The sequence below is a fragment of the Thamnophis elegans genome, chromosome 1 (assembly GCF_009769535.1).
Source record: "Thamnophis elegans isolate rThaEle1 chromosome 1, rThaEle1.pri, whole genome shotgun sequence".
Lineage (NCBI taxonomy): Eukaryota > Metazoa > Chordata > Lepidosauria > Squamata > Colubridae > Thamnophis > Thamnophis elegans.
Genome location: NC_045541.1, coordinates 19,393,809 through 19,417,071, shown reverse-complemented (window position 1 = coordinate 19,417,071; position 23,263 = coordinate 19,393,809). Strand labels below are relative to the sequence as shown.

The following is a 23,263-nucleotide window of genomic DNA, read 5'->3' as shown; positions in this document are numbered from 1 at the left end:
AAAAAATATTTTGTTTTTGAAAAAAAACCCTGAATGATTCCAGATTTTCTCCCCCAACCCCTCCGTATGATTCCTTTCATAAATTGGGTTGAGACATTCCTAATAACATTCTTCTGCTTCTTTCCATATAATGCATTTTGGGCTTTCATTACTATAATTAATAAAATATAAACATGTCTCTCTTGATTCAAGCTGAATTTCTGGTGCCTACAAGCCTATTATCTGAAGCACTGTCTGTCTCTTCCTGGTTACATCTACCTGCCCCATTAGGTCAAGAAGAACAGGTTTCCTGTGGGTCCTATCTACTAAGCAGCTCCATCTGGCAGGGCCCAAAGGACCTGCCTTTTCTGCTGTGGCCTCTGCTCTCTGGGACATCACGCACCCCAAGGTGAGATTGGCCCCATCTTCTAATAGCCTTCTTCCAACAGGATTCTTCCCTCAACCCTGAGGATCCCATGGTAAGCCTGCTATATGACGTCAAGTGACTGTTCTTCTCCCGCCATGTTGGTTTTTTAAATTTATGTTTCAGTGTTTATGGTTTTTAATTACCCAGGATCCCAGGATTTTGTGAGATGGGCAGCTATATAAATTTGGTAAAATTATTGCTACACTAAAAATAAAAAAGCCCCTCATGCCTCGCTTTAGCTGTTGTATTCAAGCTTGGAATTAGATGAAAGGATTAGATAAATTTGTAATATTGTATGGGTAAGTGCTTCCTTAGTACTTTGTGCCAAAATCTGTATAGTGTAGGGGTGTCAAACTCGATTTAATTCAGGACCGCATCAGGGTTGTGTTTGAATTCAGAGAGCTGGATGGTGGTGGTCAGTGGTGGGTTTCAAAAATTATTCGAACCTACTCTGTGGATGTGGCCTCCTTTGTGGGAGTGGCTTGCCACCCATGTGACCGGATATGAAAATGCCAACGACACTTGTCAGAACCACCTTAAATTACCTCATACACAGCACTGGCATGCATAAGAATATGATGTAAACTTGTTTTTTAAAAGGCATCTTTGGTTTGCGTTAAAACAACTTCAACACACACAATGTTCTGATTGCACCACAAACGCAGTAGTCATCCTTACCTTTCACAGAGGCACTGAGTCTTATAAACATGAGCATGATAGTGTAGAATAATCATATCCAAGGACCAGTGGTGGGTTTCAAAAAATTTTTGGAACCTCTTCTGTAGGGGTGGCCTGCTTTCCGGGTCCACTGGTGGAACCTCTTCTAACCGGTTCAGTAGATTTGACGATACGGTTCTACCGAATAGGTCCGAACTGGTAGGAATCCACCTCTGGTGGTGGTGGTGTGTGGCCAGGGGTGGGCATGGCCAGGCAGGGCATTTGACACAAGCTCAAGATGCATTCCCCTCCCTCCTTCTCTTCTTTCTTTCCACAGTTCTTTATTATAACCATTTTCCTCTCTCTTCTACCAGATATTGGAAAACATTTATTTACTTATTATTCATACTCCACCAAGCTTTTTATTTCTAAATTTATACCCCATTGTTTAATAGTAAATTGCTTTTCCAGGCAGAAAAGCTATTGATACTATTGTATTTTTATTATTCAAATTAATAATAAAAATACAATAGCATAAATAACATGATAATACAAGATCTAACAGCACAGGCAAATTTCCAGGATAGTAAATAGAAATGGCTGTCAATTATAGATTGTTGATTGTAGATTAAATGAAGCTATAGTATGTAAAATCTGGCATTAAATTGTAGTATTAACATAGGGTGCTACTTTTTTTCTATCCAGATCAGGCACTTACTGGAGGCCACATAAATGTAATCCAGTCCAAGCCAGTCCTCTTGCAACACTCTGCTGTCTGAAAATGAGCCATGCAGAAGACCCACACGGCCCACGCGTGGCCCATTTATGGCCTCTTCGGCTTTCTGCAGTATTCTGCCAGCTTCCACACTGCCCGTTTTTGGCTGGCAGAATGCTGCTGGAGGCCAGGGAGGCCGAAAATGGGCTGTAGAGGTCCTTTGATATTTCCAGACCAGCCCTGTGGACCTTGAGATTGACACCCCTGGTATAGAGCATGCTTGTATTAAATGGATTTTAAATGCTAACCTAGTTAGAAAACTAATCTGAGCGGAGAAGTGAAGCATAAATGTGTGTACACGCCAGAGGTGGGTTCCTACCAGTTCGCACCTATTCGGTAGAACTGGTTCGTCAAATCTACCGAACCGGTTAGAAGAGGTTCCACCAGTGGACCCGGAAAGCAGGCCACACCTACAGAAGAGGTTCCAAAATTTTTTGAAACCCACCACTGGTCCTTGGATATGATTATTCTACACTATCATGCTCATATTTATAAAACTCAGTGCTTCTGTGAAAGGTAAGGATGACTACTGCGTTTGTGGTGCAATCAAAACATTGCGTGTGTTGTAGTTGTTTTAACGCACACCAAAGATGCCTTCTAAAAAACAAGTTTACATCATATTCTTATGCATGCCAGTGCTGTGTGAGAGGTAATTTAAGGTGGTTCTGACAAGTGTCGTCGGCATCTTCATATCCGGTCACATGGGCGGCAAGCCACTCCCATCCAGTCACATGGGCAGCAAGCCACTCCCACAAAGGAGGCCACACCCACAGAGTAGGTTCGAACAATTTTTGAAACTCACCACTGGTACACGCATACATGAGTTTGTGATATAGGAACATAATAACAATCCCTGATTTCAATAAAGATCATGTGATATATTGCCAAGATGCAATCAGATTAAGTTAGAGGGAAATACCTGAGATTAAACAACTTGCATTAAGATCCACACTCTTAAACAAAGCCTTTTTTGTAGCAACAGATATAAAAATGTGGCTAAATTTCTAAAATACAATTAAACTGACTTCTTCTCATGTATTTCATAATTCTTCGTTCCTCTTGCGCTGAAAATTAACATATTCCAGTAATGGAAAGACAGAAGGAGTTGTCCCTCTTTGTTATTTTGCAACAGCACTGACGCTACAGCTACATCACTGGCATCTGTCCGGATTATGAACTGCTGTTCTTGGTCAGGTGTCCATAATAAGTTCGGCATCAATATGGTGAGAAAGGGACAAAGGGGGAAGCTTTCAGATTCAGGTTAATGTCAGCGTTCCAATTAGCATCCAAAAGTAAATCAGAGTCCAAGGCAAAGTATTGCTCAAAGTTCGAATTTATTAAGAAAGCCATGTTGGCACATCTGGGAACGCCCGAATCTGAAAGCTTCCCGGTTTTCCCCACCTAGTTGGAAGTTCAAGATCTTGTCCCCACACCCACAAGTCCATCACATGGTGTAATCTCCCACTGGCAGTTCCATCCATCCTGTTTCAGTCAGGTGCAGAGGTGCAGAAACAAAGGATGAGCTTGGCTTTCTAGAAAGAATTTTGTGGATGGCTACATAGTATGTAACTCCATACAATCATCCCTCCCATTTTCCCACAATAGAAAATGCAGAGTGGAATAATAGAAAGTGTGGTAGGCCAAAGATCCAAAAGAAAAGATGGCTGCAGACCTGACAGGATTGACGGCAGAGTTGCACTTGGCTTTGATTTTTGCTGTAACACCATCCCCGTCTTAATTATGAATTCCTGGATGATCCTATGCATTCCTCCTGAGGGATGCATCCGACTATGGATTTATTTCTTATCATAACTGTGTGCAGGACTGCAAACTTAAGTTCTCTGCCTCTTGGCAAAGATCAAGTGTAGTTTCATGAATAAAAATATTAGGAAGTGACATCAGTGGCAAAGTTTCTCATGCTGCTCTTTTTAACAAAATATTTTTGATACGATTTGGGATGGATTCAACAGCATAATTGTAGCCTGTCATCCCTAGAATGCACAAGAGCCCTAAAAATCTAATTTTCCATTTTAAAACCTCTCCTAGCCTTCTAGAAGTGGTGTTGCATGTACCTAATTCAGACCATGTGTCTTATGAAGTGTGCAGATGCTTCACTTCAATTTCTCACTTAACAAAACAGTGAGATTGAAAAATGCCAGTGTAATCTGCCTTTGCAATACTGATGAGTTCAGCCAAATGATGCAGTCAGTCTTTCAACGCTCATAGCGTAAACAGAATTGGAGTCGGAGAACCCACATGCCCTTTTGAATCTGCACACAATTATTTGCGTGAATCTCCAGGTATTGTCAGCATTCATTTGAATGTGGGACAGCAAAGCATGGGGGCAGATCTGGGAAGAAACGTTCTTTCTGTAACACAAACATGATGTTGAGGGCCTGGGAGGACAGGAGGAAGAGCCACTACCAAGGCAACGGTCAGATAAGCAGGGTTTGAGCCCAGGCCAAGAAACTACTTTGGGAAAACATCTCAGAGAAGCTTTTCCCCTTTGCTTACACAAAGTTAAAGTGAGAAACTTGAAATATTGTATTACTGTGGCTGTTATGATAAAAGTAATACAGATCCGTGTGGCTTTGGTTTCTTAGTCTAGTCTACCTCACAGGGCTGAAACATATTGCATATTAGAAAATGTTGGATACAAAAGCAGATTAAATTTCACTTCTTTAAGGAGAAAAAAATAGGAGGGTTCTTTTAAACTCAATTCTAAATTTGCAGAAAGTTGAAAAGATTGGAATTGCAACTTCACTAATTGTTGCACAGATATCAGCCTACCACGAGCACAATTGCACAACCTCCGAATTTATGGAAGTTCTCACTTGCAGGTCTGAGTGAAAGAGTAAAACTAAGAGTTATATGTGAAAGCTACAGGCAGAAATTAGGTTAGATTGAAGGTAGGTAGCTTTACCAATAAGATTTATGGTGAGCAGAGTAGAAATCTATGTCTGCTCTCTTCACCACGAATCTTATTGGGAAAGTTAGTCTTTGAACCTAAGTTATTATGGAAGGATGGAAGCCTGAAAGCCTTGTAAAAGAAACTGGACTGCTGTGGAGGGCTGAACCAATAGGGCTGACAAGATACATAGGCATGCACATGGGCACATGAGTAAATTGAAAATAAAAATAGCAGTTGCCTTCAAAATAAAAGCCAGACAGGGACAGTCAAAAGATCAGAGTATTCTGTTCACAAATGAAAACTTTAAAGTCTTTGATTCCTTCAATTGTTGCATCAAATAATTAATTCTATTGATTAATAGTTTGTTGGATTCATATGGGCTCAGCAAGTAGAAATACTTAGTTTACTTTACCTGAGCAAAGAAAATTAGCAAAAATTAAGTCCCGGTGGAGGCCAATCCAGTGGGAAAAGCTGCACAAAAGTCTTTGGAGAGAATAAATGGTGAACACTAAATCCCTCTGAAATATTTATAGACCCCCTATATGTTTTAACCATTTTAACTATTTCCTCAATAATCAGATCACAGATATATTTAGAGTCGGACAATCATTCTATAATATTGCTTGATTATACCCTGTTTCCCCCAAAATATGACCCAACTGGAAAATAAGCCTTAGCAAGGCCTAGCATGGGGTAGGAATTATATCATAATTCCCTACCCCCCAAATAAGGGAGACTTGTGCAAACTTAACAAAGTTGTTGGCTACAGAAAGAAGTTGGGGGAAAAACTCTCCCCAGGAGAAGACAGTGGCTTTCACATTGTTCCCAATAAAATTATATAGTTGTGTCTGTATCTTCACAAACAGTTGAGCTTAACTGTGTGTGCTTGCTATTGCTCTTTGCACATTAAAATGTTTTAAACTTTTTTTTTTTTTATAATATGTGCTTTAAAAACCTCTTATTTTTTAGAAGGGAAATATCATAAATTAACGAGGCTACAAAATTTGGAGGTGGAGGTGGGGAGAAACCCTGTCATTTTTGCTCCAAACCAAGTAGATATGTGTGTTTTCTGAATCTGAACTCCATCACAGTTTTGGGAATAATTTGAAATAAGAGACAAAGAGACAGAGAGATCTGCCAAAATAATCTATTTTTTTTTACCCTTGAATTTTCCACAGGGACCCCATTTATGGAGAGAGTGAAGCTCTAGATTTAAATAAGGAAATAACCTTCATACATGTTTCCATCCAGTGCTCCTCTTGGGTTTTTGGTTTGTGTTTGTGAGTCTGATAACAGCATTGTTGTCTCAGGATAGTCTTTACCAACAACTGCCTGGACTTTCTAGATTATAATGGATAGTTCTTCAGAAACCAATTTTCTGTTTGTCGCCTGACATCAGCCTCTGACATGCATTCCACCAAAACTAATCAAATCAAATCATATTATAAAATAATATATAAAACGAGGATCCAGAGGTGGATTCCTACCAGTTTGGACCGAGTAGGTAGTAACTTGTCTGGTCATACCCCCAAACCGGTTCTATCGGCGGTGCCCTAGGTGCTGCCATTTTGGTTTTTGCCTACTGTGCATGCACGCAACGCACGCCCCTGAGCAAACCAGCAGTAGAAGAAAACAGAACCCACCCCTGGTTGGGGGCAATATGCTGACTCTTTAGAGAGGGCTGTAAAGCACTGTGAAGCAGTATATAAGTCTAAGTGCTATTGCTAAAGGCCTACAGCTTAATGAAATATGTAAGCACAGCTACAATGGTACAGCCCACACAATATATACAGCTAGGCGAACATAGTTTGGTGTGCCCCACGAAGCTAATCTGTGGATAGTTTATGGCTCAGTGTAACATAAAAATGCAACCCAGTTAAAACCATGAACAAATTCAACTAATTATGACACACACCATTTGTTTCAAACTCCCCTAGAATATGGGAGACAGGGAGAATAGCTGTTATTCTCCTGGTAAAGAAGGTCTAATTTGAAGCTCCAGGTAGGCAGCCAGGAGGGACAAAACCTCATTGGGCAATTTCCAGACTGCTTCTTTCTCAGTCTTAAACTTTGGTTTGCCTGTCACCATGGGTAGGATTCATCTGGTTTGGACTAATTCGAGTGAACCGGATGCTAATTTTGCATCTGGTTTGCCGAACCAAGTAGTTGGAAGGACTGGCTGGCCCCACCCACCCGGCCACTCCCCTCCCAGGAGTCTCCATATGGCCCATTCATCATGCCAGTAAATGCAGGGCCTGTATGGAGGCTCTGAGAGGGCGAAAAACGGGCCTCCCCAAAGTTCTCTAAGTCCAGAAACGGGCCTGTTTCTGGCCTCTGGAGGACCTCTGGAGCCCAGGAGAGGACGTTTTTGCCCTCCTGGAGGAAAGCCTACAGAGCCTAAGGAGGGTGAAAAATGGGACTCCGGGACATTCTGGAAGTCCGGAAACGGGCCTGCTTTTGGCCTCCAGAGGGCCTCCAGAGCCTGGGGAAGGCCATTTTTGCCCTCTCAGAGAGTTGAGGAAAGCCTCTGGAGCTTGGGGAGGGTAAAAACTCCCCCCATTTTAAAACCCATATTACTGGTGGGTTTCTTTCTTTTCCACATTTTTTAAGATGTTCTTCTTATAGTGCTAGATCTATTGTTTTCAGTTTGCATTTTATGTATTGATTTCAAAGCACCTAGCGAGTTGTAACAATGAAATTGGTATCCACATCTGCTGAACAAGGGGGTGAAACAAACAGTTGCACTCTTGTACTCTGTTGTAATATAGGGTCAAATAATGAGAGGGCTAATTTCAATTGAAGCATAACATGGGAACTAGACTAGAAAAGATTGCTTTCTGCACCATGGCTATTGATTCCCCCGGTGCGCATATTCACTGTTGTTGTTTTTTAATCTAGCTCAGCAAGGGTGAACATTTGCAAAATTCCAGTGCTGTCAGCTGAAGAGAAAACACATAGCCTAACTATTTTAATTCACCATAAATCCCTTAATTATGAAATTGTGTGGAATTATTAGTAGAGTCATCTCCAATATGACTGCAACAAACTTATATGCCTGTATTTGGCCATATTTACCCCTTGATAAAGGATAGTTGATCCAATTCTACCAAGCAATAAAAAAGATTATATAGATGATGTGTGTATATAGACATATAATAGTAATATATTGTAACTCTCTAGGCCATACACAATTCTTGTCAAAAAGGAAAATAGCAATAGCAATAGCAGTTAGACTTATATACCGCTTCCTAGGGCTTTCAGCCCTCTCTAAGCGGTTTACAGAGTCAGCATATTGCCCCCACAGTCTGGGTCCTCATTTCACCCACCTCGGAAGGATGGAAGGCTGAGTCAACCTTGAGCCAGTGAGATTTGAACCGCTGAACTGCAGATAACAGTCAGCTGAAGTGGCTTGCAGTACTGCACCCTAACCACTGCGCCACCTCGGAGGGAGGGAGGAAGGAAGATTTATGGGAGGGTCTGATTCAGAGGTGGGTTCCTACCAGTTCACACCTATTCGGTAGAACCGGTTCGTCAAATCTACCAAACTGATTAGAAGAGGTTCCACCAGTGGACCCGGAAAGCAGGCCACACCTACAGAAGAGGTTCCAAAATTTTTGGAAAACCACCACTGGTCTGATTCCAACTCCAAGCTGATAGTTTAAAAAACATGGTGAACTCTTATCACAGAATATCCGTGTGATAACTAAACTGTTTCCTTGTAAACAATACTTACAATCCAATTATGAAATACAATGGAGGGGAGCACATGGGCCTGTGTACCACAACATTGTATTTTTTCCACATCACTCTAAGATAGCTATTTTGTGCAAGAGACTAGGTCCAAAGATTTTTTTTTATTTATAGATAAAATTCAAAGAATGGGAAGGGCATTTCTGCACTGCCACCATTCCTACTGCACCTAGCCCTCCCCCCTTCCCCAACATTTGCGGATGTGAGTTCCAAAATTTTACAAATGAGTATAAAAAGGTAAAAGTTCCCCTTGCACATATGTGATAGTCATTCCCAACTCTAGGGGGCGGTGCTCATCTCCATTTCAAAGCCGAAGAGCCATCGCTGTCCGAAAACGTCTCCGTGGTCATGTGGCCTACATGACTAAATGCCGAAGGCGCACGGAATGCTGTTACCTTCCCACCAAAGGTAGTTCCTGTTTTTCTACTTGCTTTTATTACGTCCTTTCGAACTGCTAGGTTGGCAGAAGCTGGGACAAGTAACAGGAGCTCACTCCGTTATGAATATATAAATAAGCATACAAATGAGTATGGAAGGTTGTTAAAAAGGATTCTGAAGAAATAGGAAAGAGGTATAAAAGAAAAACCTTATTTCTTTATTTCTGTGGTTATTTCTCTTAATGGAATCCTTAAGATCAAAACCTCTCAATTCCTTCGATGCGTTAATAGTACTCTTGGGCAAAACCCATTAAATGACATGCCATTTAATTCATTCCCAAAGGAATTGCTTTACCCTTGAATGTACTGTAAGTTAGAATCAATATTAAGTACAAGTTAAGATTAAGTATAGATGACCTGTATGTCAGATTGCACTAACATGAGCACCTATTATTCATGCGAATTTCAATCCCTGGAATCCCAAGAACAACCGGGGAGCTGAACTACCACAATCCATGACATTCCAGGGTGGCTCAAACTTTAGCCAGTTATAATAAAAGAGGAATGATAACCTTCTGATCCGAGAAGACTCAGGGGAAAGTACATGGCTCACAGTATAACCTATTTGCTGCTTCTTTAAAAATAAAAAAGGGGAAAAATAATCTGCATTAAAAAAACATACAGATGGATTCGGAAACAGAATTAGTTAAAGATTGTATGATAAAGTGGGCTCAAAACATTGAGGAACCAATAATGCCGGATACATGGGAAAGAATCTGGGTAAGAAATGTGAAATTTACACAAGCTCAAAACCTGAGAGAAAATTTTTACAAGATGTTCTATAGATGGCATTTAGATCCTAAAAAGCTGGCTTCTATCTATCCGAATTTACAGCCTAAATGTTGGAGATGTGGCTCTCTCGATGCTACATATTTTCATATATGGTGGACCTGCCAAAAGGTTAAGGCATTTTGGATAAAAATATGGTGGATTATGCAAAATATCTTTAAAAGAAGGATAAAGTTTACTCCTCAGTTATTCTTACTAGGTATACGTACTGACTTTACAGTGGTAGAGACTAACTTGATTCTGCACCTAATAACGGCAGCAAGACTGTTGGTGGCGCAATACTGGAAGAAGGAAGACTTGCCTACAACTCAAGAATGGACATTGAAAGTCACAAACTTAGCCGAGATGGCTAAAATATCAGCATATCTTAAAATCACTCAAATGAGAGATATAAACGAGACTGGAAAAAATGGATTGACTATATACAAAATAAATACGGGACCAAGAAATTCCAGTTAGCCTATGCTTAAGATCAGAAATGATTTAAATTGTTTAAAGTTAATTCAGCAAGAAGAAGCTAAGATCAATGTAGAGATGTCATTAATTTCTTTATTTCTTTTTTCTCAATAGATTTTAGACTGTGTTTGTTAAAAATCCATACCGTGTACGGGTTCTGGGAAGTCGGGGGGGAGGGAAGGAGGAGGGGGGTTGGCGGGAGGGTGGAGGGAGGGAGGGGTACATATTAGGCTAGACAAGAATTTGGTGGTAAACTAGAATTATTTTGACATACAAAAAATTGTACTTCGATATCTTACTGATTGAGGAATGATGAAATGTTTGTCTTAAAAGAAATAAAACTTTTGAACCCCCCCCCCAAAAAAAAACATTATTAACCTGGAAGGGATGAAATAAATGTTTATTATTTAAATTGTTTCTCAACTCCCTAAAAAGTCCAGAGTCTTTCATTCCTTCTTCAATGCTAAGCAATGAAAGCTGTCCAATTTTAAACTCACACATCTCTTTCCAATCGCAACAAAGAAGGCATATTTAATATGCATTACGCTCAACTTCTGAAAGGTCATATACGGTCTTCTCTACTATTAAATGTCAGCCTTCGCATATGCAAGAGCTTGTCCACTCCAGACTAAATGCTTGAGATTTGGGATTCTGGGGGAGAACTCTGAACTCTATAGAAAAAAACAGAATTGATGAATTCCCTTTTTATTCAGTTTTAATAGCGTTATATTCCCCGCTAATCATTTTCTAGGCCCTTCACTACAAAAAAATAAATAAATATCTTGGTGGTGGCTGCTTGCATCCTCAGAGGGCAGCAACTGGTAAGTTGTATGTGGGTTTCTTTCATGCCCTGTGCTATATATAACTTCCCAGGCTTTTAAAACGGTTCATTTAACAGAACCATTCTTAGGTGACCAGACAGCATGTGTCATTTTTTCCATGATTAACTTTTAAAAATGGACATAAAAGGAGAAAACCCTGAGATTTAAAGTATTGCCAGAGTTCTAGCTGATTTGACATTTTTAAAAATGAATGTGCATATATGTCCGTGCATACACACAAGCACACAAACACATGCGTCCCATTTTAGAAGTTTTATTGTCATTTCCATAGCCTTTACAGTATTGTAACCTAACCCATTGAGATTTCATTTTTTTCCCAGGGTATATTATTTTCACTTTAATGACTCATACTTGGATGAGACATGGATTCATCAATCACTTTAAAGGTTAGGCTTAGACATCCAATGAATCCTGATTAATAAGTAATGTCCACGTGTTAGTTGTGAGCAGCAGTAGTAAGATACTCATAGAACAAGAGCTTCCTGTTCACTTCAGCAGAAGAAAACCATCTCCTGTTATGGAAGAGAAGAACCACAAGATCCTCTGATATGGGAGGAATGAGAGACTGAAATGGACGTAAGATGCTATCTGTTTCCCATAGTGCTCAACTATATGCCTTTGAGAAATCCAGAGCTTGTGCAGAGAGCAACAGCTTTTCTCTCTTGCTTCCTAGGAACTGATCTTCAGTGCCATTTTGCTTCTGAATAAGGAACCTTTATACTGTCGCCATTAGTTACTCAACCACTTTTTTGGAGTGGAGGAGACCTCCACCCATATCAAAGACCTGTAGAGTTCTGGAATGAAAGAATAATAGATATACAAGTGTCAATGAGTTGTGTGTGTGTGTGTGTGTGTGTACACACACACAAAGAGCAGAGTTTATATTGTGACATCATCACAATGCACATTTCATAATTTTGATGGAAATTGGGCTTTTGTCCCCAAAATGCTACTTTTACTGAACTCTATTTCAGCTGTTGAATGTGTCTATCCCACAGTCAAAATGTAATAAATCTGTGTATTCCTTTTTTTAAAATTCTCAATCCAATTAAATATGTCAATGTTTCTCAACCTTGGCAGTTTGAAGATGTGTGGACTTCAACTCACAGAATTCCCCAGCCAGGAATTCTGAGGAATTCTGGGAGTTGAAGTCCACACATCTTCAAACTGCCAAGGTTGAGAAACACTGAAATATGTCATCATTAGCCAAGCTCAACAACTGGCTTAAATACATTTGTTTTTAAAAAAAACAAACCCCACTAACATCTAGTAGTTCCAATATTTAGCCATACTGGCATATGAGCAATGTTTGGGGTAATAAATGTCATCGCAAACATTCATTTCTTAAACAAGCCCAAGGGAACACCTGGTGCTTACCAAATCTTGCACTCCATAGTTGTCAATGTTGCCATTTCAAAAACAGGTACAGCCTCTATTTTGCTTTACTATTTTGCCCATTTGCATAAAGTCCTATTCTATTTGGAACTATTATTTTGCTCAGCATGTCAGTGGGGATTGTTCTACTCTTCGTCTTCATGAAGAACAATGAAGAGCCTGGATACAAATATTTGGGCAGCTGTTTAAATACATCTGAAGAGTTGGAAGATGCCAAAACAAATGGAGGATATTCCCTTACACGGCTCCTTTTCCTTTAAAAACTGCTGTTATCTCTGTCTTAGATCAGTCGACGGTACAGTTCAACTGGATTTTGCAATCCCTTCCACACCAAACAGCCTGCAGATGGATTCAGTTCAAATATTTATATTGTACCTTCCTTCGTTTTATTTACCAAGCCCTTAGCAGGAGATCATCACATTATTATGCTACCCGCCCGATTGATTATTATTCTTTCCTTCCTTCATGGATCTTAAAAGGCCCCACCACATGCAGTCATTTTTTTGGTCACAATATCTGTTTCACAGGACAATTTACCATGTTGTCATGTAATTCTGTAACACACAAAAGTACAAATGCAAAGGAATGCCACTAGGGTTTCATTTTTTCCTTAAGGTGGGGGTGAGCAGATTTTTTTGGGTGATCATGGATTTTAAAGAAAGTCAAATTTTCAATGGGGGAAACTTGGCACACCTGGAAATAGCTTTTTAAATTTAAATGTAGTTGAGGCATTCATTTGGGTTTTCATGCATTTCTCCTTTGGAATTGCAGAAAACCATGCTGATTTTCAGTAGCGATGGTTGAGACAATTGCAGGGCTTGAAAAAGGGGGATTCATGCTACCCTAGGGTCTCAGGATGTCCATGTCCCCCCCCAATTTAAGAAAAGGGACACAACTGATGTTCCACATGTTTCTTGCACAGAAAACTTCAGATGCCATCTCTGGCATGAGGACAAGTTTCAGAAATGCCCATTCTAAAAACTTTGCAAGCCTCTGGGCAGTCTAGATCAGGGATGTCAAACTCGATTTCATTAAGGGCTGCATCAGGGTTGTGTTTGATCTTGGCGGGGCTGAGGGGGCATGGCCAGGGTAGGCATGGCCAGATTGATGTCACTCATGTCAGGGGTGCATATGGTGGCCCGAGTGCTCTGCCAGTGAAAACGGGCTCCCGAGCTCCATTTTCGGCTGCAACGGCCTCCTGCAACCCTCTGTCAATGAAAATGGAGCTAGGAAGGACCACCCATAGCCCTCCCGAGCTCCATTTTCACTGGCAGAAGCAACACAGGACAGTCCTTTGCTGTTTCCAGGGGGGCCCCGAGGGCCAGATCTAAGCACGCCATGGGCCAGATCTGGCTCCCGGGCCTTGAGTTTGACACCCCTGGTCTAGAGATAATGCAGAGTTAGGTGGAACTGGCTCATGCCTGTTTTTGCTTCCTTTTTTTCTTATTTGGGAAGCTCCTAGCAAGGTACAGGGCGGGGCATAACCTTTTCCTAGGGGGTCACAGCAAGATCGACAGCAGTTTACAACTTCCGCGACACCTCATTTTAAAGCCCATAAAAAACTGAATTGAATGAGCTATTAAATGTTAAATTTGCTTTAAGAATGGCTGGAAAATTCGATTCGGAAGAACAAAGGATCATTGACAGAATAAAATGCATTGCCTTTCGAGAGGCTCGCGATGCTGGAGCCAGATCTCAATTCGCCAGATCTCAATCCGGCAGAGAACATTGGGGCCATAATTAAGGATGAAGTGGAAGCTCTGATGATTCAGGAGCAAGGTCAAAATCGATATTCGGTTGAAACTTTGAGAATGAATTTGGAAACTGTGTTGAAAAATCTGGAAAATCGAACGGAACTGTTTGAAGATTTGTTGTGTTCTTATCCACCTCGTTTGAATGCTGTTCGAAGGGCTAATGGTGGTCATACTGACTATTAAATCGTGTCAATAAACTCAGTTTTTGATGGGCTTTCGAATGGTGTATGAATTATTTGTGTTGTTATTACAAGTGTTGCTGTGACCCCCTAGGAAAAGGTTATGCCCCGCCCTGTATAATTGGTGGCCCCTTGGGCAAAGCAATGTAATTCGCTTTCATGCAAGGGAGAAATTGTGTCTGCTCTCTTAGAAGCTTCACCTTAACATAAGGAACTGACCAAATCACTCTTGCTACATTATATTATTCTGCTCTTTGAAAACAAGGTCCCAGCTTTATATTTCATGGTCCTTGGAGTATTCATTACATATAAGAGTGGCCAGAGAGTTCTTTCAGATGAAAAAGTATAAATATCTCCCTTAAGAAAGATTGATAATTTTGTTTAAGTCTGCCTTCCCTTAAACAAAAGAGAGCAATAGAAAGATAGCTCATTTTTGTTCTTCAGGGAGGGCAGAGTTTCACGCAGCCGTCTCATTCTAAGGAGAAAATGCTGACATTAACCAAGCTCAGTTGATTTTCCAAAATGCAAAGTGCTAGAGACAAAATAGTGCGGACATGTGTTTGTCGCCTCCAAAGTAAATTCTCCAAATTCAACCCAAAACCAACAAAGTAGAGTTTAATTCTTCTCAAATATAACTTTTTCCCAACTTCCACAGTACATATTTGCAAATCTTCTTCCCTGCCTGTGTTTCAATGTATAAATTGACTCCTTCCAAAATCCAACACCTCTCCAAGCTTGTCAGTCATCCCAAGAGCTATTAACCTCTAGATATCTGAATCCTCTGAGGAAGCATCTTCTAAACAATTGTCTTGAGCTCTTTGTTAAAGCACACAAGTCCTCTTATCAATGGACACAACATAAGAGGAATCTGTTTGTAATACCTGTTTAGGTACATATTTAAAATAATGCAATGGTATAAGCATTTTGTAAGCTCTTTGCAATAAAAACGAACAAGAATGAAACAAAGCTAATTTCACCTAAATAACTTTAGTTACATGCCTTGCATATAAGAAAAACTGATCAAGCTAAGACATAACTGAAAACATATGGGCATTGGTATAAATCTTGGCTAATTTGTAACTGTAAACTCTTTTTTAAATTGACCTTTCAGACAAGAAGTAAAACCCATGTGAGGGCATTATGTTCTTGCATATATATATATATTTGTTCGTATGTGCATGGAAATACAATCCAGAATATTGTACAAGATGCCTATCTATCTCAAAACAAATAGATTTTAAAAATTAAAATAGCATAAAATTAACAAAGTCTTTTGCCTTATTTTACATGCAATGATGCCTTGAACATCAGATAAAATGCAGTTTCCTGGAATCAGCTAATCAGCATGATTTGACAGATCATATATTTTATGGATTTTGTTCCAGTGTCTAGGATGAAGATTTCTGTTTAAAGTGCTTTCCAAAGTTGGGGCACAGTTGGCTCCTTGTCTGAGCCTGGAAAAAAAAAATTCTGGAGTAAAAGTTGCAACAATCAACTGTTTTGCAGTGATGAAATAAGCACTGATTTCTAATTAGTGTGATTTGATGTATGCTGCGTAGGGTTTTTTAAATAAAGAAATTATTGCTTTTAAACTAATAACAAAAATAAAAGTAAAAAGAACAAAACAAGAGATAATTGTGATAGAAACATATTGTCAGAGAAAATAAAAAACATAGAAAGACTGAATAAAATATACATAACTTTTTTAAAAAAATACTTTCTATGTCCTTTCCTTTCCTTTACTTCCCTTTCTTTTCCCTTCTCTTCCCTTTTCTTCTTTGACAAGATATTCTTTAAAACGTATTCTCAGAGCAGTCCAGGAAATTGTCAGGATTGTAATAGAAACAAATATGATTTAGGTTGCATTAAAATCAGCACTATCCTCAAGTTCCAGAGAGTAATGGTGTTGTACTGGAAAAAGGTCTCCAGTTCTACGTGTCATATTTTAAAAAGGATGCGATAAGCTCCAGCATATTAAGAAATGGTAAACTGAAATGAGATATTTCATGGAGGGGGAGTTTAACGACATAAATAACTGTTGCCTCATCTGAAGGACCAGCCTTTCCATGGAGATTTGTTGACTGTGGCTCCATATGGCATTCCAGATATTTTGGGAAACAGTTTGGCAAAATATTAAGTTCTAAATGGCACAATGGTTCAACAGTGAGATCAACAGGTAGTGGTGAAGTTCTGAAGATTTCGCCTGGAGCATGAGGCTGAATTGAGTGATATTCTATGATCCGCTAAAAGTAGCAAGGACCAGAGCAAAATCAAAGAGGGTAATTTATTTATTAAATTTATATGTTGCCCATCTCACTACAGGGCAGCTGACATCATCAGTTAATTGTACAACTCAATCAAGATCTTATTTAAATCTATGCCTCTATTTGATTTGAATTGCCAATTTAGTTTACATTTATAATTCAATTCAAATAGTTGTGTTTAGTCAACTTTAACCAACGTCTTATATCTAAGAATATTTACCCATGTAGTATGGCTGTATTACTATTATCCTTCTCATATTTTCTACTACCTTTTCCTATTGTCATCTTATGATTATATTACCTTGTTCTATGCATGTATACTTGTTTGTATGTACATGTTGTTCTTACGTTAGCATATACAATGATTATATTATCTTGTTATTTGTATGTACAGGAAGCTTATGCACCGAAGACAACCTTGTATGTCCAATCACACTTAGCCAATAAAGAATTCTATTCTATTCTATTCTATTCTATTCTATTCTATTCTATTCCATTCCATTCCATTCCATTCCATTCCATTCCATTCCATTGAATAATCAAATAAAAATATAAATAAATCATCTTTGAATTAAATTGTTAAATTGGTTTAAAATGTAAAACTCAATTTTCTATAGTCTTTATTAATAAAATAAAATAGACCAATGCACTTCTAAGATCTTTGTTCATTTTCAGGAGCATTACTCCTTTCTGTTGCAATTCTTTCAAGGGAAAAATAAGTTCTTTTTCCCCAATTGCTTTTTGACAACTGCAGCGCAACCCAAGAATCACACCTGTGGGATATGAAGTTGAAATATGACTTTTTATGCCAATCCTTCCATGTACCCATCCTTGTTTGCTGTACGTTTTTTTTAAAAAATGGAATGAAACTCAAAACACAAGGTGAAATCAAGTCAAGTGAATGGACCAACCACTAATTGAATTCTCCTTAGAATGCTCATCAGACAAGACATTTGCAAAAATTGATGTTTCCATGTTTTGGATATCAATGCAGATCCCCCCCCCCCTCAATTCTATTAAGGGAAATGCATGTAAATGACAGCTTTCTCCTTGGGGCTAATCCTGAAACTTTGCTGAACTCCTGGGGAATTGAGGGAAGATGGACATTCTAGAAGTTGTTTCCTCTAGGAGCAGAAGATATTTCATTCAATCCAATAAAGAGTTACACGTCTAAAGAAAGAGTTTGAAAGGAAAGTCTACTAAAATGTATAGCCATTTACTTTGATGAAAATATGTCTATGCCTAAATTATAAATTTTAGGGCATCGTCAAATAAATTAAATTATTTTTTCCTGTAAATACTACAGGTCTAAAACAAACAAAAAAAACCACCATGTGATAATCAATAGAGTGTGAAACACATAGAAACCTTATACACACAGACATATGCACACACATACACACATACTCAGTTGGGTAGTTTTGAGTGCAGAGTCCAGAAAATGCTGGATTCAATTCCTTGCTTGAACATGATTCTCACCAGCAATTTTAGACTCATAATTTTAGCAGTGTTTGCACAGCCCACTGAAATATAAACCTATGGCATTGTGCAAATCCAGCATGGGTTATTAATTTAGATTTCATTACCTCGTACGATTACATAAAATGGATTAAATCTAGTGCAGCCAAGATTAGGTAGACATCCATAAGCATATTGTGGCAATTCTCTGTATCATCATGCATTGTTGCCACAAGAATTGGAGAAAGGGAAAAGAAAATGTTAGGTACAATCTTGAGTGTATTCGCCAAATGGTAGAAAAGTGGTACATTAGTGCTGAACAAAAGGATTCTTCGTACTTCAAGGGAGATGGCAGCTCTCTGCCTGCAATGTCCATCTCCTGCTTGAAACAAATTGACAAAAAAATGAGTAAGTGGGAAAGTCTACGGCTGTATTGCAAGCTGTGAAGTGATCATCACTTCAACCAAAACATCAGGACCAACTTGAGAATTTTCCTATAAATCCACTCTAAATATCAATAAATACTCTGAATATATTTGATCTTTAAAACAATCAAGAAAACACTTTTGAAAACTGTTAAAACGTTTGTATTACATGTGTATCATCTAATATATTTGATGGTCATCTCTAGGTTATCCTATCCTCAATGTTTTTTTTCAACTGTGAGTCAACAAGATGTTCCTTGTGAGAATAGAATCGCTTTTACCTTTGGAATTTAACTTTTGGGTAGATACTCTGGTCCTTTCTAGATGCAACCCAACACACTCTTTTAGGGACTAAGGTAGTCTGCTATTTGTTGATCATTGTTGATCAGCACTTCAGGTTCAAGAATTCTTAGTTGCGATCTTATCCATTCTGGAAGAATTTTAAAGACACCAATAGAAGTAGCTGCAATTATTCTGAGATGTATTATACAGCTGTAAGATACATTATGCAACTATCACAGTACAGTAGCAAGAATTGAGTATAATTACTTTGAAAAACCATTGTGGTCCAAAAATAATCACAGGAGACGAAACTAAATGGCAAGTGTGAGTATAAATATAATGGCATTTATCATCAAATATATTAGATGATAACATGTATAATGCAAACATAATAGCTTTTACAAGTCTTTTCTTAATTGTTTTAAAGATCAAATATATTCAGAGTATTTACTGATATTTATATTGGATTTAGAGGAAAATTCTTAACTTGGTCCTGATGTTTGGGTGAAGCGATGATCACTTCCTAGGAAGAATGTAATACAGCATGAAGCTATGCTGCATAATGACACAATTCTACACATGTCTACATAGAAGTAAATCTTATTTAGCTTCTAAGACTGGATTTTAAACTTTCTAATGGGAGTCTAAAGAATCGAGAGAGTGAGTTTGGTCTAATGATTAAGGTGGTGATCTAAGAGTAGAGAAACTTGAATTCTGGTTCTGCTTTCTGCACAAAAGCCAATTGGGTGACCTTGAACTTGGACTCTTCCTCTGAGACCGAGGAAGAAGGCAATGGCAAATAATTGCCAGGAGTCCACTTGACTTGAAGGGAAGGAAAAGGAAGAGGAGGGGAGGGAAGAAATATAACTATATTACAAATCAGAGCCATGAAGTCTTTGCAAAAGAGAACATCATCATGATTTGGACTGAAATCTTAAAATAGTTGCTTGGGACTAAAATATATTAGGATAAGTAGTATGTGCTGCTGAATACATGTCAATAGGACCATGCTATTGAGTAGCTGATTATTATATTTTTTAGCAAAATAGTTGCATTTAGTTTCCAAATCAAGCATTCTATTAAGGCTCCAATCTAAGTGTATTTCCTAGAAGGAAGCCTGTTCCAAAAATTTTGCATTTTACAAAGCCCAAGAAAATATGAAAGGGATTATATTTCTGGCCCACCAACATATTCAGTTAAACCAAGTCTGAACCAAGTAAGGAAAAGAGAATGCATCTGAGCAATTGGCCAGCTTTAAAAATAAGAAATTCATTTCCAGGGATTTTTCACAAGCGTTGAAAATCCCATCTTAAAGTCTGAGATAAAGTTAATGATGTTTGGGGAGGTAGAAAGTTGTTGCAAGCTTCAATTCAAAATCTTGTCTCCAAAAGTTTACCACAACTTGCATGAAAATGCCCATCTCAAAACTCTGCTGGCAGAGACGCACACATACTCACACACGCTCACACAAACAAGCAGACAGAGCAAGTTTAACTTCAGATTCCTGCTCCTGAAAGCCTCTTGTCTGCTTTCGTATTTGAGTTGTGAAAAGTTCCCTTCAAAATAACTTCACGCCTAGAGGAAGGAGAACGCCACTTACCTAAAGATAGGTCTCTGAAGATGCTTTTTCTTAATTGTAACACAATCATCCATTTAAGTGTGGGGGAGGAACAGCCACTTCCTGAAAAGAGTTCCCGGGAGAACCTGGGAGCAATCAGGGAACTTGTTCTTAGCTACTGTGCTGAAGAGACCACACCAAGGTTTTTTTCTGGTGCTGGGGAAAGCCTCCCTCGGTGTGACAGTCCCGTAAAATGAGGCCATAGAGACCACATAGAATCTGAGCAGCACCAAAACATGCAGGAGGCTGTTACACAGAGACCGAAGACAAGTTGAGCAAAGCAGAGCCTCCTGGAAGGGTTTCAGCTGCCTGAAGAAAAGGAAGGACTTTTTTTACCAACTCTTAACCAAGTTTAAAAGAAAAAATAAACAAACGTGTGCTAGATTATTCCAGGCATGAGAATTCTTCTAAAAAAAACCCACTGGTCAACGTCTTCCCCTTCGAAGGTTGCCTTGCTTTGTGAAACAAGTCCATGGGGAGGCTTCCCTTTTCCTTTCTTTCCTTTTTTTTAAAAAAAAATCCTCCCCTTTCTTCAAAATAAAAGTTGTCCAGCTGTTTCAGAGCAAACCCCTGCAAGTGTTTTCTAAATGTTTCTGTGCTGTTGTAAGAACTGTATACAAATTAACAGAGACGGATGGCTCTGATCTCCATTCCTGGCTTCACTTCAAGACATTGCTGCAATTATTTTACAGTCTGGCTATTATTCACTTTGGCTGATGGGTGACTATAACTATGCACATTAAACCACCACTCATAATTTTTTTGGCACCCACACAGCCTCGGAGCCCACAGTCGGCCGAAGCACAGCCTGATGTTTGCAACTGGTGGGAATCGCTTAACTACACACAGCAAGGAGCCATTATCCTTGACTTAGAAAAATTAAAATGGAGCGGGCTTCTCTATTGGCAGAGTCAGATGTTTTGTTTCGTTCTGGCCATGTGGCAGAACGTAGATCATTTATTTATTTGTTTGTTCAGGTGATTTAAACAGCCACCCTTCTTAAGCCACTCTGGGAAGCTCACAACAACAACAACAAAGCCAATGTCTATAAAGTAATTATTTTAAAAAGGAAAATAAATAAATAAAACAAAAACCCTGAGCCTTAATCATCTCGTCACAGCAAATCCAGTTTTCCTCATTCCATACTATGGATCTCCGTACTCTACTATTGCAGAACCTTGGTAAAAAGCCAGAACTTGATGGCTTTCCAAAAAAAACTAAAAGGGTGAAGCTCTGCTAAGACTGCTAACAATTATTTCAGAATATTCGACTTTCTACAGCAGGGGTGACAAAGAGGTTACAAAGTTACAGTTCTTCAAATCTAGGCAGTCTCCATTTTAAAAAAAGTAACTTTGCAATCAATCTTTGCATTTGCGGCCTGTTGTAAAGCAAAAGTACCTGAGGTAAGCTGAGGGAAGATTGTGTGCGCATAGTTTCACTTAGCAAATGTGTCACTTCATGACCGAGAGTTGCCAGTCCCAAGTGTGATTGCCAAACGAGGACTTCCTATGTGGAAGAATTATAATTCCACAATACTTCCCATCCCTGGTTACATAGTCCTATAGAAATGAAGGGGATCCATACTTTTGGGATTGGGTTTAGCAGCTACAGCCATATAAAGAAAAGTTGCATATCATGAACCTCTTGCCCTGATCCTGCCATCTAATTTTGTCTGCATGTATCTCTGTAGAAGGTAAAGGTAAAGCTTCCTCTCACACATATGTGCCACTCAGTGGTGGGTTTCAAAAAATTTTGGAACCTCTTCTGTAGGTGTGGCCTGCTTTCCGGGTCCACTGGTGGAACCTCTTCTAACCAGTTCAGTAGATTTGATGGACCGGTTCTACCGAATAGGTGTGAACTGGTAGGAACCCACCACTGGTGCTACTCGTTTATGACTCTAGGGAGCGGTGTTCATCTCTGTTTCAAAGCCAAAGAGCCAGCGCTGTCCAAAGACGTCTCTGTGGTCATGTGGCCGCCGTGACTAAAAACGTCAAAGGCACACAGAATGCTGTTACCTTCCCACCAAAGGTGGTTCCTATTTTTCTACTTGCATTTTTACATGCTTTCGAACTGCTAGGTTGGCAGAAGCTGGACAAGTAACGGGAGCTCTCCCCATTACACAGTGCTAGATTCAAACCACCGAACTGCCGACCTTTCTGATCAACAAGCTCAGCGTCTTAGCCACTGAGCCACCACATCCCTGATTGTAGGGGATTATATACAAGTATAAACCACCACCTTGTCATGTTGTACAACGGGTAGACATTTTGTTTCCAGGCTCCAATCCTATGAATTGGGGGATGGGACTGCACAAAGAAGAGAAGAGGCATTGTACATGTTTGGTCCAAATTTTTAAGAATATATTTATTTAAAACACAATTAGCCTACATTAACTGGGGTGTCTGATGTTATTTTAGCCATGCTTCAGCCTCTCTCCCAGAGAATAATAACCCCAAAGGAAGAAGAAAGTCTTACATTATTTGTCTTAAACATTAGTGAAACCCGATTGCAACCCAATGGGATTGGAAAGTTTTCCTTAAAAAATAGCATTGTGCTCTCCCTAATGAACCTTGATATTTATGATAGGTGACCTGTTAAACGAACCCAGCAAAATATCCCTGAGATACAGTAAACAACAGCTGAAAAATCTGAACACATAGCAAGTCACACTTTGATTGTGAAGGGTAATTTAATACTTCCCTCATGTAGGACTCTGAAAGTTCACGACTTCTGCCATGACTCCTGTGGCAATGAGAAACAACTTTTCTCAAAGGAGGCTATAAGTTGCCCTGAAATCATCTTTGGGAAACATTTTAATAGCCATCCATAGCAAACACCCACACTCCATTTCTCACGCTGCTACAC

The 23,263-nt window shown here is 39.2% G+C and overlaps 1 protein-coding gene across 1 annotated transcript in view; it reads right to left on the bottom strand.

Moving 5' to 3' along the window:
• The window catches only part of PDE1A (phosphodiesterase 1A), a 115,596-nt gene extending 94,711 nt beyond the window's left edge, over nt 1-20,885 (bottom strand). Inside the window, exon 1 of the mRNA XM_032234752.1 lies at nt 20,381-20,885. Within this exon, the coding sequence (XP_032090643.1) occupies nt 20,381-20,433 (53 nt within the window). The 5' untranslated portion in view covers nt 20,434-20,885. The remainder of the gene's footprint in view (nt 1-20,380) is intronic.
• Between the last annotated feature and the right edge of the window lie 2,378 nt (nt 20,886-23,263).